At 40.9% G+C, this 19,876-nt stretch overlaps 1 protein-coding gene across 1 annotated transcript in view; it reads right to left on the bottom strand.

Moving 5' to 3' along the window:
- chrnb2 (cholinergic receptor, nicotinic, beta 2) overlaps window positions 1-19,876 on the bottom strand; it is a 48,442-nt gene that overhangs the window by 12,535 nt on the left and 16,031 nt on the right. The window contains exon 2 of the mRNA XM_017721737.2: window positions 4,354-4,499. Within this exon, the coding sequence (XP_017577226.1) occupies window positions 4,354-4,499 (146 nt within the window). The remainder of the gene's footprint in view (window positions 1-4,353; window positions 4,500-19,876) is intronic.

The following is a 19,876-nucleotide window of genomic DNA, read 5'->3' as shown; positions in this document are numbered from 1 at the left end:
TAAAGTCGGTTCAAAACTGTGATGGCATAAAGGTAAATAAGTCAAGCTACATGCTGCATCTGGTTGTTCTATATTATCTAGAATCTTGAGTTCCCCCCTTGTAAATACAACTACTTCAGCTGTTTGAGTGGAACTTCAGTCTAAACAGACAAAAATGTACTCTGACAATGTCTGATACTGTTTTAACTATGCTACATCCTTTTTCTCCATTTTAGATGCCAAGCACCCCATACACATGGCTTGCAACTCACTCGCACACATTTAGCAGGCACAATATTCTCCATACGAGGGCACCACATTAGCCCATCATAAATGCCTTAAAGCCAACGTGAATTTATTAGTGTCAAATTGGCTTAACTGATAACAATTCCCATTGTTTCACATGAGAAAATAAGCTGGACAAGCCCACAAACATCCAAAATGCACTAATATATCTTAAATCTTCAGGCAATAAACAACACTCAGAAGAGCTTCTCTGACATCAAGGTCTGAGATATGATTGTCTTACAACTTACTAGGTCTGATCTGATTGGACGGGCCAGGTGTTGCTCTAGGACTGCTAGAGCACTTGTGATAGAACCTCTGCACTTACAGTGTATTTCAGTCCTGGTTCACACGTTCTCAACTCATACAGATTATGGCCTTGTTCCTCAGTCAGGGTCAGGCAGGTCCCCGGAGATACATTACAGGGCATTAGCTTCCAGCTAACAGCCTGGATAGATGTCTCTTTATTTACACTGCACTAAAGGCGTAGAGGATGCTATAGAGTGGAAATTAGCAGAGAGAGCTCAGTGAGCAGGAGGACTATAGGAGCAGTGCAGCGCCGGTGGGAATAAGGCTGTAGAGAGAAGCTGACAGAGCAAACAGAGTTACATCACACAACTATGTGGGTTTAGAGCCTTTTTTAATTCTTTGTACACAAACCAGTCTTCATCACAGCTCTCGAGTACATCTATCTATCTATTTATCTATCTATACTATATTTCCAAAAGTATTTGCTCGTCTGCCTTCACACACATATGAACTTGAGGGACATCCCATTCTTAATGCATAGGGTTTAATATGATGCCCACCCTTTGCAGCTATAACAGCTTCAACTCTTCTGGGAAGGCTTTCCACAAGGATTAGGAATGTGTTTATGGGAATTTTTGACCATTCTTCCAGAAACGTATTTGTGAGGTCAGACACTGATGTTGGACAAGAAGGCCTGGCTCGCACTCTCCGCTCTAATTCATCCCAAAGGTGTTCTATCGGGTTAAGGTCAGGACTCTATTCAGGCCTGTCAAGTTCTTCCAATAGGGGCTGTCCCCAAACTGTTCCCACAAAGTTGGGAGCATGAAATTGTCCAAAATCTCTTGGTCTGTCGAAGCATTAAGAGTTCCTTTCACTGGAACAAAGGGGCCGAGCCCAACTCCTGAAAAACAACCCCACACCATAATCCCAGTCCAGTGGGAAGCACTTTGCATTGCACTTGGTGTTGTAAGGCTTAGATGCAGCTGCTCGGCCATGGAAACCCATTCCATGAAGCTCTCTGTGTTGTTCTTGAGCTAATCTGTAGGCCACACGAAGTTTGGAGGTCTGTAGCGATTGACTCTGCAGAAAGGTGGCGACCAGCACTCACTGACCCTGCTCCATCATTTTACGTGGCCTACCACTTCGTGGCTGAGTTGCTGTTGTTCTCAATTGCTTCCACTTTGTTATAATACCACTGACAGTTGACTGTGGAATATTTAGTAGTGAGGAAACTTGTTGCACAGGTGGCGTCCTATCGCGATACCACGCTTGAAATCACTGAGCTCCTGAGAGCGACCCATTCTTTCACAAATGTTTGTAGAAGCAGTCTGCATGACTAGGTGCTTCTATCTATCTATCTATCTATCTATCTATCTATCTATCTATCTATCTATCTATCTATCTATCTATCTATCCATTTACAGATGTATTTTCAATTAATCGCATTCATTTACACACTTAAAAAAAGATGGTTCTTCAAGGGATATTTAGTAAAGAAAATGGTTCTATCTAGAAACATGAACACTCACAGAACCCTTTGCACGATTAAATGGTTCTTTTCATCATTAAATGGTTGTTCAGGTTGATGGAGAATGTGCTGTAGATGGTTCTATAGAGAACCTTTTTAAAAGGGTTTAATATAGCACCAAAAGGGTTCTTTTACACCCTTAAAAAGATGGCTCTTCAAGGGTTGTTTAGTAAAAAAAAGGGTTCCATCTAGAACCATAAACACTCAAAGAACCCTTTTCACAATGAGTGTTCATGGTTCTAGACAGAACAATTTTCTTTACTAAACAGCCCTTGAAGCCAAAAATCATCAAAACAGGATTTGACCAGGGGTGCCAAAACTTTTGTATATGCCTGTCTGAGAGGATTTCAGTGAGCTCAAACATTTGTTGCAACATCTGTTTGCACATCTGTTAGCACAACTCCAATAAAAAGTGTCTTTTTGATTGATGGAGCATGTGCTGTAGATGGTTCTACATAGAATCTTCTTGAAACATGTTCTATATAGCACCGAAAGGGTTCTTTTACACGACAATAAAACACCTTTGGTAAAGACCATGGTTCTATGTAGAACATGCTTAAAAGGTTCTCTGCATGGCAAAACGGATTGATAGATTGATGGAGAATGTGTTACATATGGTTCTTGACATCATTGCAATAACAAAACCCTTTTTGGTGAACAATTAACCATCTACAACACATTCTCCATCAATCTAGTGAACCCTTTCATGATGCAAAGAACCCTTTAATCATGAAAAGAGTTCTTTGAGTGGTCATGGTTCTATATAGAGAACCCTTGAAGAAGCATCTTTTTAAGTGTGTCAGTATTCATTTTTGTATCTATTCTCTTATTGATGTACTTATTTATTGCTGTTTCTTTTCATTTCCATGTATTAATTCCAGGACGATGTGCAATTTTTATGAATAATTCAAAATAGTGTTCACCGACATAATCAACAGATTGACACTGAAGGAGCCCCTTAAACATGTATTTCATGTTATTCACAAGCTTCGCTCTGTGTGTCCTACAAGCCCAACATCCGGTAAGATTAAATCATATTAAAGGAAATAGGATATTAAAGATACAATATTAAAATACTGTATATGGAATAAACTATACGGCCAAAAATATGTGGACACCCTCCTAATCAGTGATTTCAGCCACACCCATTGATAATGGGTGTATAAAATCAAGCACGTAGCCATGCAATCTCCATAGATAGACACTGGCAGTAAATGGGTTGGGTAGTACTAAAGAGCTCGGGTTTGCCACAAGTCAGCTCCGGACCTTTTAGATTTGCCTTATAAGTGCTATTATAACATCTAGTAGCAACAACAACTCAGCCACAAAGCGCTAGACCATGTAACACTAGACCACAGGGTGGAGTTTTCAAGTGCTAAAGTGTGTGGTGTGTTAAAATTACCTATCCTCTGGTACATCACTCACTACAGTCCCAAACTTCCTCTAGAAGCAACATCAACATAAGAACTGTGCACTGGGAGTTTCATGAAATGGGTTTCCATAGCTGAGCAGCTGCACATAAGCCCAAGATAATGTCGTATGTCGCCACTGGACTGTGAAGCAGTGCAAACAAGTTCTCTGTGATGAATCATGCTTCACTATCTGGTAGTCTAATGGATGAATCTGGGTTTGGTGGATACCAGAAGAACACTGCATACCGGAATGCAACAGTGCCAACAGGAAAGTTTGGTAGAGGAGGGATAATGAGCTGGGGCTGTTTTTCAGGGTTTTGATCCCCTTAGTGATGTTAATGCTACAGCATACAAATACATTTTAGACAATTATATGGTTCCAACTTTGTGACAGTAGTTCGGGCAAGAGCCTTTTTTCCTAAAAAAAAACAAAAAAAAACGAGTATGTTTGGAGGAACTTCAGTGGTCTGCACAGAGCCCGCTGGGATGAAATGAAATGTCAAAAGTGAGCCAGGCCTTTATGGGTCTCACAAATGCTCTTTTGACTGAATGGGCACAAATTCCACATTCCGAAATCTTGTGGAAAGCCTTCCTAAAAGAGTGGAGGATGTTACAGCCACAAAGGGGCTTATGGTTTTGGAAAGGGCTGGGCAACAAGCTCACAGGTGTGGTGGTCAGGTGTCCACATACCTTTGGTCATATAGTGTTTATCTATATATAATGTTTTTACTAAATGTAAAGGCACCTTCAATAGTTTTCTCCATATTAAGTCCGCTTGATTTACCCAACTATCACTACTTCATAATTCCTCAAGGGGGCACTAATCTAATGTCTCCAAGTTTTTTTAATATGTACATCTATGCATACCCCGTGATCTTTTTAATGCAAAGATAAACTCACCACACTGATGAGCTGGGCCAACGACACCATTAGCTGCACTGTCACCAGCTCTGAGCCATTGGTCGCTGGCCGGATCAGTTTGTTGTAGTGGGCAGGGTTTAGGAGATGCTCCACCAGCCGTTCCTCTGTGTCAGCCCCTCGGCTACCTAATAGAAGAAAATGAAACATGGCTTAGTTATATCAGTCAAGTCGAGTCATGTTCTTTACTGTTACGGGCGGATAGAAATGAAGTTTTACTGTACAATGAAAACTCTTCGTGACTCTTTTTTGGTGCTTTGACAAGAAAAAGACTAAGACACAACATAGAGCGCGGGCGAACAAACCGTGTTAAATGCAGCAGTACGAGATACAGCTTTGACTGAACACAAAGATCCAGTTTCAAAGAGTGGTGTTCCACACAGTGCTCGCTGGAATTATGGAGTGTTTGGCAAAGATGAGCAAAACAGCAGCTTATCCGTGCATTTCAGCAACAACTCAGCCGAAGGCAGCTCTTCGGAACAGAGACTGTAGGGCAAACATCAACTCAAAAAGCACATGTTCTTCAGATTAATTCATTTAATTTACTGTTTCTGGTTGGAGTTGTAAACATGGCTCTTTAAAAACGGCAAAGTTGACAACAACAAGGTTTCAAGTTCAAACCTGACATGTCTGATTGAAATGTCATGTACCTCTAAGAAACGGTCACTTACGAAAGATCCGACCAACGAAATCCAGATCTGGATAAAAAATGAACCCAAAGGTGAACATGAAAGCTCCACCAGACTCTTTTGATGAAGGTTCTATAACAATAAATAAAGACTAAAAACTAGATATTAATGCTAGGAAGATTTTACACAACAAATAGCAATCATGGTGAAGGTGAAGGACAGAGCTACAGAGATTATGGGTGGGCAATATGGCAAAAATATCATATGATACTTAACATTTTTATGCGGAAGGCCACAAGGTAGTTATCAATTTCTGGACTGCTATCTTAAGATAACAAGTTAACTATTTTGTTATCTCGAGAAAACAAAGTTTAACAACTTGACAAAAGACATTTTTATATGGGATTCCAGAGAGACCATAAGGTGGTTATAATTTTCTGGACTGTTATCTTATGATCCCGGGATAACAAAAGATATTTTGTGATAACGAGTTAATTACCCTGTGATAATGAGTTATTTTTCTTGTGATCCCAAGATAACTAGTTATCTTGACATAACGTGTTAGATTTCTTGTGATCCCAAGGTAACAAAGTTGTCCTCTTGAGATAGCGAGCTGCTTTTCTTGTGATCCCGAGATAACAAAGTTGCTCTTTTGAGATAACAAGTTAGCTATCTATAAAAGTTTTGCTCATCCATTTCCGGACAACGCAAGAGCAGGAAATGCTTACTTTTATTATTGTTTATTTAAAATTTTATTTTTGAAGTATTTTAATAAGTTTAATTTATTTTACCTTAGGAAGAGACAAATATTCCTCAGGATGTTTAAAATAAACTTAAGAGTTTTTGTGAAAACTATTTATTTAGTTATTTAAGAAAAGTTTATTTATATAGAAGCTTTGTAAACATGACCACTGTGTATCAAAAGAAAGTACCAAAAAAGTTCAATATCACGATTAAAACATGATAAAAAATGACAGATTAAGGAGTGGATTAAAAACAATAGACAAAAGCAATAGCCATACAATTAAAAACAAAAATAAATAAATAAACAAACATTAAAATGCCAATTAGAAAAATTAGAAAAACACCTTCAAAATAAAACAGTTCAGACGTATCAAAATACATCTGATGTCTTCTTTTATTTTCGTCAGGTTCCTGGACTAATCGTTTATGATTAAGTTTCGAGGTAACCGTGCCACCATTACTTATGTTAGTTCATCTGGACCCCTTGGCAGGTTTTAGTTGAATATTCCTGCTCTACAGACTTACAGCACCATGGAACAGCAGCATACAGCCTGGGCTCCTGAAGGACAAGCTGGAGCAGGCAGGGGTGGACCATCACATAATGCACCGGATCCTGGACTACCTCACCAACCGTCCACAGTATGTGAGGACAAGGGACTGTGTGTCTGACACGGTGGTCTGTAACACAGGGCACCGCAGGGAACTGTGTTGGCACCGTTCCTCTTCACCCTGTACACCGCAGACTTCATGCACAACTCAGCAAACTGCCACCTACAGAAGTTCTCTGATGACTCAGCGATCGTCGGCCGCATCACAAATAAGGACGACGGAGAGTCCAGAGAACTGATTCACGACTGGACTGGTGTCTGCGGAATCACCTACATATTAATGCGGGGAAGACCAAAGAACTGGTGGTGGATTTCCAAAGATGCACACATGCACCTCCAGCAGTGAACATCCAGGGAATGGATACTGAAAGAGTGGACTCTTATAGGTACCTGGGTGTCCTTAACTATAAATTGGACTGGTCAGACAACACTGCTGCACTTTACAGGAAAGGACAGAGCAGACTCTACCTGCTCAGGAGACTGAGGTCGTTTGGAGTGCAGGGGCCACTCCTGAGGACCTTTTTTGACACAGTGGTGGCATCAGCCATTTCTATGGAGTGGTCTGCTGGGGTGGCAGCATCTCCACTGCAGACCGGAAGAAACTGGACAAAGTGATCAGGAGGGCCGGCACAGTCCTGGGGACTCCTCTAGACCCAGTGCCGGCGGTGGGAGAAAGGAGGATGCTGAACAAGCTAGCATCCATGTTGGAGAACGACTCCCACCCCATGCATGAGACTCTGGCAGCACTGGGCAGTTCCTTCAGTGACCGGCTCCTTCACTCCAAGTGTGTGAAGGAGCACTATCGCAGGTCCTTCCTTCCTGCTGCTGTGAGACTGTTCAACCAGCACTGCTCCCAGTAGACCACACACACACACAATATACACACATACAATATACACACACACAGTATACTCACATACAATATACACACACACAATATACACACACACAGTACACACACATACAATATACACACACAGTATACACACATTCAGAATGTAAATATTTTTCATTGTGCAATATTTTCATAAGTGCAATACAGATCTTATGCCACTCTTATTTTTATTCTTATTCTTATTTTGTTGTAAATAGTCTAGAGATTTAAGTTCAATTTTTATTATTTATAATGTTTATAATGTTTGTACTGTTTCCCGTTTCTATTACTCTGTGTCTTACTTCTATTACTCTGCTGCTGTAATTCTGTGAATTTCCCTGCTGTGGGACTAATAAAGGATTATCTTATTTTATCTAATCCTCCCGATGCCCTCTGCTTCAGGACCACGGTCAGCACTGTTCTGCACCTCCAGACCAACGTAGCACACCTGAGGCCGACTGTGTCAAAGACCACAGAGCAGATTCACAAATGAGCTGAACTTAAAATGCATTACTCCTTATGACAGAAACTTCTTTTTCTCTTAAAGCTAGTCTAAAAAACAAAACTGAAGTCTCTGGTCATACAGCACAATTCTTCATATCATTCTACATTCTATTTACAAAACAAAATTTTTATTTTAACCTTCCTTTAAAATATCATGACTTTTGCTCCACCTATAAAACATCTTTGGATGATTGATTACGTCATCGTGCACCAGACACTCACTCAATCCTCATCTAAGCCAATTATCTTCCTGGGTTACAGGCGGCACTGGAGTATATCCCATTGAGGCAGAAAGGCGGAAGGCAGAAAACACCCTGGACAAGCTGCCAGTCCATCACAGGGAAGACAAAATCAGACATAAACATTCACACATTCGCTCACACCTAGGGGCAACGTAGCATCTCCAGCTGGCCTGACTGCATGTCTTTGGACTGTGGGAAGCAGGAAACCCACACAGATACGAAGAGAAGATGCACACTCCACACACAGTGTGTCCCAATCCAGGGGCTGGATCCTTCGAAGGATGCAGTCTACAAAGGCATGTCCTTCAAATGCTGCGTAGACACGCTAAGACTGAACTGAGATGAGACCTTTACTGCTGCCTCACAAGCCGCCGCTCCTGTCAAGCTATTTTAAAGTTTTTTTAAAGATGGAGCCATAAACTTTGATTATTTTTTTTTATTAATTAGAGCTGGAGATTTTCTTAATGAAACATACGTTTCGCACATTCATTGGCTTCTTTAACATCTGTATCGTTAGCTATTCGAATCAGTTTAAACCCAATACATTCATTTAAAAGTGAACTCCTCATCATATGTCATCATATTCATGAATCTTTGCCGGCATGCAATGAACCTCGGGATATGCTGGCTGGCGAAGGATCCATCCATTGGATCCTTGGATGCCATGGAAAAGAAGGACACATTTCTCGGCCGCATATGAAGGAGGCTTTGAAATGGCACAGCCTATTCGTACCACTTTCAAATGCAGCCCTTGAAATAGGACGCTGCTACAGAGAGGACCCTGGTTGCCCGGTCTGGGAATCGAACCCAGGCCCTTCTTGCTGTGAGGTGACAGCACATACTTGTTTTAGACAGTTGACCGTATTTCTTTAAAAAATTGCATTTGAGAACGTTCTTCAATCTTAGGAACACTCATGACGTCATTCTTTACAAAGCCAAACAGGCCGCTTTGTTGCTTCTTTAGACTCTTATTCTGCAGGGTGTATTTTGGTTGGTCCATCTGAATTTACATGACCAATTAAGGCACATTATTCAGTAACTGCATGAAATAAATGCAATTTTTTAAAAATTTTGTAACAGCTCCCCTCAAATGAACAGAAAATGTGTTTTATGATCACACATATTGCTATACGCTTACAATTTTTGGCTGAGAGCCAAAAATGCTCTTTGTATTATTTTATAATAATAGTCATGCTTATAGTTTATAGACTAGATTTGTGGAAAATAGCTCAGCTTCCTTTATTATAAGGGTTTAAAATTACATCACCCATCTATTTGACTGGAAAGAAGACAGCTACAGCCTCATATGACACCCACCTTTTAAATGTAGCTAAAATATGAAAGTTATGAAGAATATAACACAGTGCATTTTGGAACCACTGGTGGCTATGACTGAGATATGTAAATGAGCGCTGTTCTGACCCTGCATTGTGCCTCATTCACAAAGCAGTGTGGACTGAACTTCACGTAACTTGGACGTGAATGGGCGGAGCTATACTTTATTATCCATTTATGAGGAGGAAATGATACTTTTCAAAGCTTCACTCCACCCTTAAAGTAGTGACGTGTTCTCTCACCGAGCATCTATTAGTCCTTATAGAAGGCAATACAACAAAGCCGCCTTATCTCTCCTAAATCTGCCCCCAGCAGTTCTATCTCTGAAATCTAGCAGCTATATTTTGGGAGGCGACTTCTTTTGTCTTATTTCTGAAAGGATCTAAAGAAGTGCTGCTTCTGCTTGTCCCATGAGTCGAAACCTTTTTTTCCCTTTTGTCGATAAATAGCAGCTCCCTGAAGAGCTGAAAAGCTAAATCCAAAACAAAGTCAATGCTTTTCTTCTATCATGTTGCATCCTGCTTTGCTTTACCCAGAAATCTCAGTCTTTTGTCTGTTCCCAACTGAAAGCATCCTCTTTTACTAAAGCGGCACACAGCATATGAGCCTGTCTGCTGACATCTTCTTTGTTTCGTGGCTCAGAGTGGAGCTCCACAAAGGTCAGATGCTTTTTCAGTTCCCGAGTGCAGTAAACAAGTTAGTACTCTTTTAAATGAAGGTTCTATAAAAATAAATAAAGTTCTAGATATTAATGTTGGGAAGATTTTACACAACAAATAGCAATCATGGTGAAGGACAGAGCTACAGAGTGTAAGTGTGGGCAATATGGCAAAAATATCATATTATGATACTAAAAAGACATTTTATATGGTCCAGAGAGGCCATAAGGTAGTCATTTTCTGGACTGTTATCTTCAGATAACAAGTATCTTGTGCTCCTGAGTTAACAAAAGTTATTTTGTGATAACGAGTTAATTACCTTGTGATCTCAAGATAGCAAAGTTGCTCTATTGAGATAAGTTATTTTTCTTGTGATCCCGAGATAACAAAGTTGTTCTCTTGAGATAGTGTGCTAGTTTTCTCATGACCCAGAGATCACAAAGTTGTTCTTTTGAAATATAAAGTTCATTAAGATAACAAAAGTTCTCTTGCGATGACAAGGTAGTTATCTTGTGGTCCTGAGACAACAAAGATGTTCTCCTGAGATAACGAGTTCATTATCTTGTGCTCCCGAGATAAGTTATTTTCTTGAGATAACAAATTAGTTATCTTGTGATCTCAAGAAATCAAAGTTGTTCTCTTAAGGTAACAAGTTAGTTGAGATGTCAAGATAACAACGTTGTTATCTTGAAATCACAAGAGAATTAACTCGTTATCTTAAGGTAACAAACTATAGCAACACCTCATGGCTTCTCCAGACTTCCATGTTTCCCACATGTTGTACTGCATTAAACAAGGTAAGCAGAACTAATTCTGTCTTCTTTGTGATGAAACATGAAGGTGAATTTTAAGTACCTTGCAATGTCCATGATATACTCAGAAGAGCCTACGATAAGAAAACGCATCTCAATAAAGATAAAATCTTGTGGGTCCACCACAGGCTCCACACTGCTTAAAGATCTTTGGGGCTTGTGGCCATGCAACGTGGAGTGTGCCACAGTCAAAAAGGGACTGCTGTTATTGCTGTTTTGTGGGGGTTGGTTGTAGTGTATAGATGTATAGATGTGTTTATTGGAGTAATTGTTTCTGAGCAGGGTGGGCTTTGTAGTGAACTAATGGTTGGTCTACCTTCTTCACAAGTTCTCCCAGTGTTTCGTGTCAGAGAAGCACTGGGCTGGGCATTACTGGTCTTTGTAAAGATTTGCTGTTGAAGTGCCTGTTCAAACAAGAGCATTTGTACACAGAATATTTTCTGCTTCTTCTGCGCTTAAGCTACAATATCATCATATTGCCCACATTTAACAGAGCTGTAGCAAAGACCTCAAACATCTCTGTCAGTGCAACTGTTTCGATGACATGCAAGTGGAATGTTTATGAAACCACAACTAGTCACCCCCAGACAGATGCTAAAGATGCAAATGTCTGGAGAAAGCTCAGAATGATCCCAAGAACACCATCCCTACAGTAAAGTACGAAGGTGGGAGCATCACAATATGGAGCTGTATGCCTGTAAACAGCACTAGGCCGTTACACGTCAATGAAGGAAACATGAAGGGAGCAAAGTACAGGTGGCTACTTAATTTTGGACTGAATCCAAGGAGAAGATGAACATTTCAACAAGATAATGACCCCAAACATGCAACTAAAACAACTTAAGACTCATTTCTTGCATGGCCTAGAGCAGTGGTCTCCAACCTTCCTGGAGAGCTACCTTCCTGCAGAGGTTATATTCAATAAGCTGGCGTGCCCCTTACTGACCCTAATACTTGGGAAGAGGTTGATTACCTGGAGCAAGTGCGGCAGTATGTGGTTGGAACTAGTCTCTGCTGGAAGGCTGCTCTCAAGGACGAGGGTTGGAGACCACTGGTCCAGCCAGTCTACTGACTTTAAATATATGTATAAATGTACATAAAGAATAACCGTGCACTAAAATATTTGTAGAGGATGTGTTAACATATTTTCTTCTTTGCAGACAACTGTAACTCTATAAAGTGCACACACAGCCCTGCCTTTCTTTCTCTCCTCCCTCAAAGTAAATCTTTCTTTTTCTCCCCTCTCTCGCTCCGTGTTCAGTGGTCAGGAATGATGGCTTTACACAGCAGATCAATGAAGACGCTAATCATGCACCATAAACTCTACCTCCCCTTCTCCTGCTGTCATCCACTGCATCTCTCTCTCACTCAGTCTAACAGCATCTCCTCTATCCCTGCCCATTACTGGCACAAGCTTCTGTTTACTCTGCATCCCCCATTACTATCACACGCCTTTTCAAGTCTTCACATATAATATCAAAGTGCTCAATGTTTAGTCTGTCTACTCTTGACCTTTATTACAGCTTCCATTCTTTACACTAGACTTGCTTCAAGTTCCAAAACTTCAGGGATATTTTTTCAGACCTCCAAAGTTCAGTCTTAGAAGCTGGCTGAATCTTCTGTGTCTCACGATCCTGCACTCAGTGGGTAGCGCTGTTGCCTCTCAACAAGAAGGGCCTGGGTTTGATTCCCTGGCAGGTGACAAGTGTCCTTTCTGTATGGAGTTTATATGTTCTCCCACTGTCCAAAGACATGCAGTCAGGCCAACTGGAGATGCTAAAGTTCCCCTAGCTGTGAAGGTATATACACAGACATATGGGTCTGCCCTGTGATGGGCTGACAACCTGTGCAGAGTGTTTCCTGCCTTCCACCCAATGAGTGCCATTTTCACTGTAGCTTTTGATCATTTTTTACTCTGTTTTTTCACTTCTTTTTCGTTGACTTCCTTTTCTTTATGCAAGAGGATTATCTTATATCTAGTCTCCTTTAACCATTTTAGATGCACATAATGGGCATAACGAAAGTGCCTCCCTTAGGAACAGCTTTTGTTGGAAAGACACAGCTGTTACCCGTTGGTTTTCAGACTGGAAGTAAAGACAGTAATCAGAATTATTAACACCTGAAATATGTGATTATTATTATTATGGGACAAAACATGGCAACTGTCTCATCCATAGTGTTAGGGCTGTGCAGCGTTTGGTTAGTTAATCATTATTGATCTTGCAGATGGCTGCAACATGCAAATGCCCCGCAATGGACTGGCGCCCCATCCAGGGTGTATCCTGCCTTCCACTGGGATAGGCTCCAGCTCCCCACCGCGACCCAGAAGGTTAAGCGGCTTAGATGATGTGTGTGCGTGTGTGCATGCAACATGCACAAGTCCGAGTGTTTCTCTGGGTTTATTTGATGAAACAAGGCAGTAAATGAAGGCCAATCTTTAACCAAGTCACATCACTGATTTAACACTGCATTAAACTAGAATTAGAAGGTGAACAAACTTGGAGGAAAGATGATTTATCAAGGCCTCTGCTAAAGTCTCTGAAATCCCAGGTGGTTGCTAAAGTGTTACTATACTGTTGCTATGGTATTCCAAGTAGTTGCTAAGGTGTTTCTATGTTATCACAGGGGGCTGCTATGATGTTGCTAGGTTATTACTATAGAATGCCAAGTTGCTAAGGTGTTGCTATGTTATGACAGGGCTGCTATGATGTTAAATTCAAAGTTGTTGCTGTTGCTAGGCTGTTGCTATGTTATCCCAGGAAGTTGCTAACATGTTGGTAGACCATTGCTATGGTATCCCAGGTGGCTGCTACGGCATTGCTTGGCTATTGCTGTGTTATCCCAGGCAGTTGCTAAAGTGTTACTATGGGCTGTTTCTATGGTAACCCAAGAGGTTGTTAAGCTGTTGCTTTGTTATCACAGGGGCTGCTTAAATGTTGCTAGGTTATTACTATAGAATCCCAAGTGGTTGCTAGGGTGTTGCTATGTTGTTGCCATGCTATCTTTGGAAGTTAAGTTGGTAATCCCAGGAAGTTGCTAAACTGTTACTATACTGTTGCTAGGGTAATTTTCTGATAAGAAAATCAAAAAAATGTAATTTGTCCAGGGGTGTTCAAACATTTGCATGTAAGTGTGTGTGTACTGTGTGTGCACATATATATATGGCAGCATCCTAAGCAATGAGGGCCAGACCTCTCTTTCCCCAGCCACTTCCACTAGGTCTCTAAGGGGGATTCCGAGGCGCTCCCAGGCCAGCTGGGCGATATAATCACGCCAGCGTGTCCTGGGTCTTCCCCGGGGTCTCCTCCCAGGTGGACTTGCCTGTGACACCTCCCGAGGGAGGCATCCAGGAGGCATCCTAACCAGATGCCTGAACCACCACAGCTGGCTCCTCTCGACGTGAAGAAGCAGCAGCTCTACTCCGAGTCCCTCCCGGATGACTGAACTTCTCACCCTATCTCTAAGGGAGAGTCCAGACACCCTGCGGAGGAAACTCATTTCGGCCACTTGTATTCGCGATCTTATTCTTTCGGTCATTAACCAAAGCTCATGACCATAGGTGAGGGTGGGAACGTAGATCGACCAGTAAATCAAGAGCCTTGTCTCTTGGGCTCAGCTCTTTCTTTACCACAACAGACCAGTAAAGAGCCCGCATCACTGCTGACCCAGCACTGATCTGCCTGTCACTCCCGCTCCCTTGTACCATCACTCGTGAAAAAGACCCCAAGATACTTGAACTCCTCCACTTGAGGCAAGAGCCTATCCCCGACCCAGAGAGGGCTCTCCGCCCTTTTCTGCCTGAGAACCATGGTCTCGGATTTAGAGGTACTGATTCTCATCCTGGCCGCTTCACACTCAGCTGCAAACCGATCCAGCGAAAGCTGAAGTTCGCGGCCTAATGTCCCCAATAGGACCACATCATCTGCAAACAGCAGCGATGTGACCCTGAGGTCAACAAACCGGACACCCTCCATCCCCTGACTGCGCCTAGAAATTCTATCCATAATAAATATGAATAGAATTGGTGACAAAGGGCAGCCCTGACGGAGTCCAACTCTCACTGGGAACGAGTCTGACTTACTACCGGCTATGTGAACCAAACTCAGTAAAGGACAAGCCTATTCCCATGTCCCCAGACTCTGCCTCCTCACTGGAGAACGTGTCGGTGGGATTGAGAAGGTCCTCAAAGTATTCCTTCCATTGCCCAATGACGTCTTCAGTCGAAGTCAGCAGCACACCATCTCCACTATATACAGTGCTAGTGGCACACTGCTTTCCCCTTCTGAGTCGCCTGACGGTTTGCCAGAATCTTTTCGGAGCCGACTTAAAGTCACTTTCCAAGGCCTCACCAAACTCCTCCCACACACGGGTTTTTGCCTTGGCGACGACTGAAGCCGCAGATCGCTTGGCCTGTCGATACCTGCCAGCTGCCTCTGGTGTCCCACAGGCCAACCATGCCCGGTAGAACTCCTTCTTCAGCTTGACGGCATCTCTCACCTGGGGTGTCCACCACCGGGTTCGAGGATTACTGCCCCGACAAGCACCAACTACCTTACGGCCACAGCTACAGTCAGCCGCTTCAACAATGGCCCATTCTGAGTCAATGTCCCCCACCTCCCCTGGTATCTGGTCAAAGTTCTGACGGAGATATATATATATATATATATATATATATATATATATATACACACACACAGGCTTTATGGAGTGGAGAGGGAACAATATATTCAGTTTTAAATTGTAGATGTTCCATCTTTTCTCTCTCTCTCTCTCTCTCTCTCTCTCTCGTGTATGTTTCCCTCCTTCTTGTTCTGTCCCTCTCTTTCTTCTCCCTCCCTCTTCCTCTTGGAGAGAGTGTTGTGTTGTCCTTCAGAACAGGATTGTATTGAGAAAAGGAAGCATTTTAATAAATCAACATGTTTCCTCTGTCCGTCTCCGCTCTGTTCTCCACATGCTGAGCTATATAAAGCCAGGCAGATCCGTGCTAAGTGCCTGGAATGTTTCCCTGTGCCTCTGCCCAGCTATGGGCTGTTCCTCTTCTGCGCATATTGTAAACTTAATGTGACCCGATGAATATTTCAGTACTCCCCCACCCCCAGCCCCCCACCCCCCATCTTTAGTAACAGCCTCATTAGAAGATGCACAAACATGCAATGCTCACACACATCTGCACATCAACTCATTCAAACACACACAGCATGCTTTACCAAGCAGGAAGATCCCAATCTTATAAAGATTTGATCAGATTGCGATTATTTACAAAATTATTAAGTGCATCACAAATCTCAAAATTCAGCACGATTCAAAATGATTGAATTCTAATCTTCTGCAAACTGTTCAATGCAGTTTTAATCTCAAAATTTGGCACAATTCAATCAATTCAATTAAGAAATGATTCAATGTAGCAAGAAATTCCTCAATTTTGTTCAAGTCTATAAAAGGCGATTAGGTGAATCTTAAAATATTGAATTTCAAACTTCACCACGATTCAATTTGACTCAAAATTTTATCTCAGATCATGGCATATACAATTTGATCAGTTCCTTAAAAATGATTCAATGCATCATGAAATCCCACAAAAAGGCGATTTGGTCATTCTTAAAATTTCCCATTTCAAATGTCAACATGATTTAATTTGACTCAATTCAGTTTTTTTGTAATCAATTCAATGCATCAAGACATCCCAAATTGCACCCCAATTCCATTCAGGAAATATTTTGACACGTAATGAAAATCTCAAAATTGGCCACAAATCAATTTGATTCAGTTCTTTTGGAAATGAATTCAATATAACATGAAATCTCAAATTTGACCACAATTGACTTGATTCTTTAAGAAATAATATAATGCCTTGTACGCTCTAAAATTTCACCATGATCTACCCAATTCAGTAAATGATACAATGTATCTTGCAATCTCAAATCGATCACATTACATCTTTTATGAAACAATTCAATTTATTACACACTGCCTAATTTCACCATTTAGTTGGCTCGAATTCTTTAGGAAATGATTGAAATTTCAAACTCCACCACAATTCAGTTCTGTAAAAAATGATTCAATGCATCCTATATTCTCAAATTTCACCATGATTCAATTTAAATTCAGCGCTTTAGGAAATGATTTGTTGTATTATCTGATCACAAATCAACTGAATTGGGGTTTCAAGAAATGATTCAATGCAGTAGAAATTTCGCTAGAACTAGTTCTAACTAGGAAATGATTCAATACATTATGACATCGAAGATTTATTTTAGAATTGTTAGGAATTTACTCAGTGCCTCACAAAATCTCACCACAATTGAACTGATTCTTTTGGTATGGCCCAGAATTATTCTAAAAAAAACACTGAATACACAGATATTTACACAGCAACTGAATATTTATGAAAAATGAATAGATACTTGAATTATAATCGATTAAAAAATCTAGAATCCTGAATTACCACCTTTGGATTGATGCTTTTTACGCTCCAGCCAAAGATGAAATACTTGTATTTGATACTGGCTGCACAACAAGCCTACATGTGAGCAGATCTGTACACAAAAACAAGCATCTGAGTTCAGCATCATAGATAAAACCAAGTCTGTCCCAGCCTGCATGTTTGAGCTATATTTACTCCTGCTGTCCGCACAGAGAGAGAGAGAGAGAGAGAGAGAGAGAGAGAGAGAGAGAGAGAGAGAGAGAGATAGTGGGTACATGCGTTTGTATATCCGTGCGTGTATTAAGGTTTAAACAGGACACACACACACACACACACACACACACACACACACACACACACACACACACAGTGGGGGAGTAAAAGCAGCTGAGAGAGGGAAGGATGGAGGCAGAAGGATAGACTGTGACTCACTACAGAACATTTAATACTGAAATATTTTTCAATCAGTGAGCAGAAGAAGAGTGTGCACTACACTAATTGGGTTTATATCAATAATAATAATAATAATAATAATAGTAATTACAACATATTTTCATTTGTATACTGCTTTTCAACAGTGTTTATAATGGCTGAGAATGCGGCCTGTTAATTTATTACAGTGTACAATGCAGGTAGCATTCACTGCTCTATTGCTATTACTACATTACTACATTGTTGCTTATACATAACTTATAACTTATACTTGTTTATAGAAATTATAGTCCAGATTTGTCATCCAGTGATAACGTTTGGAGGGTAATGAAATGAAAACTATGACAAATGAGATCCCGAATTGTTGAGCAGCTGAAATCAAACGAGAACGGGAAAACATTTCACTTTCAAAACTACAGTAATTGGTCTCCTCAGTTCCCAAACCCTTACAGTGTGTTGGTAAAAGAAGAGGTGATGAAACACAGTGGTAAACATGCCCCCATCCCAAACTTTTTTGTAATGTGTTGTTGGCATCAAATTCAAAATGAGCATATATTATCAAAAAAATTCTCAGTTTCAAAATGTGATGTTATTTTTGTAGTATTTTCCTTTAAAACATGGTTTACATGATTTGCACATCATTGAATTGTAGCGTTACAACTTTTTTGGAAATGGGGTTGTATACACACACACACACATTGTGTGTATGTGTATATATATATATATATATATATATATATATATATATATATAAAAATACATACATATGCACGTACTCACGCCTAACATGTCTTTACTGGAAGAAAAAAAATAAGCAGAAATAAGTACATGTGATTTTTGGCCATTTGCATTCAATAAGAGCAACACATTTGCATTATGCTGTCATTTAAAATGATACATTGAAGCCATAACTTATTTGTCCTAATTAATAAAGTGGCCAGATGACATGCAGTGGCCTCAGTTAGCATGGACCACAGCTTTCAATTCTCAGTAGCAGTGTTTCTGGTAGATGTATTCTTTAAGCACCTCTGCCTTAGCGTTAAATAATGGCCATTGGCTTTTGCCTACAGTGATTAACAGAATGCCATTAATGCTTGCAATAAATGTGTGGTGAGGATGAATGCCCAAGCAGCGCTGCTCTGCACTGACCCCATCACTCATGCACTCCTTTGGCGAAAGGTTACGTTTATGGGGATACTTCAAACACCTGCATGCTTCCTTTCCTCTATAAAACGATTTCTCCTGCCTAAATGTGGTATAAAAGGTTTCTGATCGATAGCACTTTGGACCTGCTTTATTTTTGCCAGGTGCTTGCTCACTGCATCTGCTTCTGTCTGGCTATGTATGCTTGGAGTGTATGTGGTATAGACAAGTGTCCTCATCTGGGAAGACGCTGGCCTTGCTGGAATTGGCAGGAGGTGGCAGATCATTCGGTAGAACTTGTCTGGGCTTGTTTGGGCCCGTCTCAAAAAAACACACTGGCTTTGCTCGTTTGTTATCCTGCAATGCAGTAGGAAAGAGCCTACAAGACACTGAATCAGCTGTCCAGGATTATTGAAAGGTGAACATTTTTCCAAAATTTCTTCATAATTAAAGAGTTAAGATGTAAATCATTTAGCATGGTTTCATATGAAATACTCCTTCGTAGAGAGTCAGAATTGTTCAGTGGTGGCGATGGGAAACAGACGTCAGATGTTAGAGTTTAACGTCTCTACAAGTCCCTCACAGAAAGTTATTGCATGAAATGGCTATGAACATGCTGCTTATTCTTGGGACATTGTTCTGTGAATGAATGCAGGGTGTTTTAAGGCAAAATGGTCGCTAAAGAAAACTTATAGCCTGTTTACAGCTGGTACCTTCAGGTAATTAATATCTGGATTGTATCCTGATAAGATTAAGGTTTGTTTTGCACAGTAATGTCTGTCCATATTACTATCAAGCATATAAGAAACATTAACACACACCAAGTTTCCATCCATCCATCCATCCATCCATCCATTTTCTAAGCCGCTTCTCCCTCAAGGACATAATCACCTTCCTAATATGTTGCTGGTCCTCCATGTGCCACCAGGCACACCTCTGAAGGTGCCCTGTGATACCTGGAACCAAGACATTAACAGCAGGTCCTTTAAGTCCAATAAGTTGTGAGGTGGAGCTGCCATGGATTGTAATTTCTGTTCCAGCAAATGCTAGATCAGACTGAGATCTGGGAATTTGAAGGCCAGGGCAACACATTGAACTC

Source organism: Pygocentrus nattereri, chromosome 3 (genome assembly GCF_015220715.1).
Source record: "Pygocentrus nattereri isolate fPygNat1 chromosome 3, fPygNat1.pri, whole genome shotgun sequence".
Lineage (NCBI taxonomy): Eukaryota > Metazoa > Chordata > Actinopteri > Characiformes > Serrasalmidae > Pygocentrus > Pygocentrus nattereri.
Note: the sequence above shows the minus strand (reverse complement) of the source record. Positions and strands in the feature narration are given on the sequence as shown.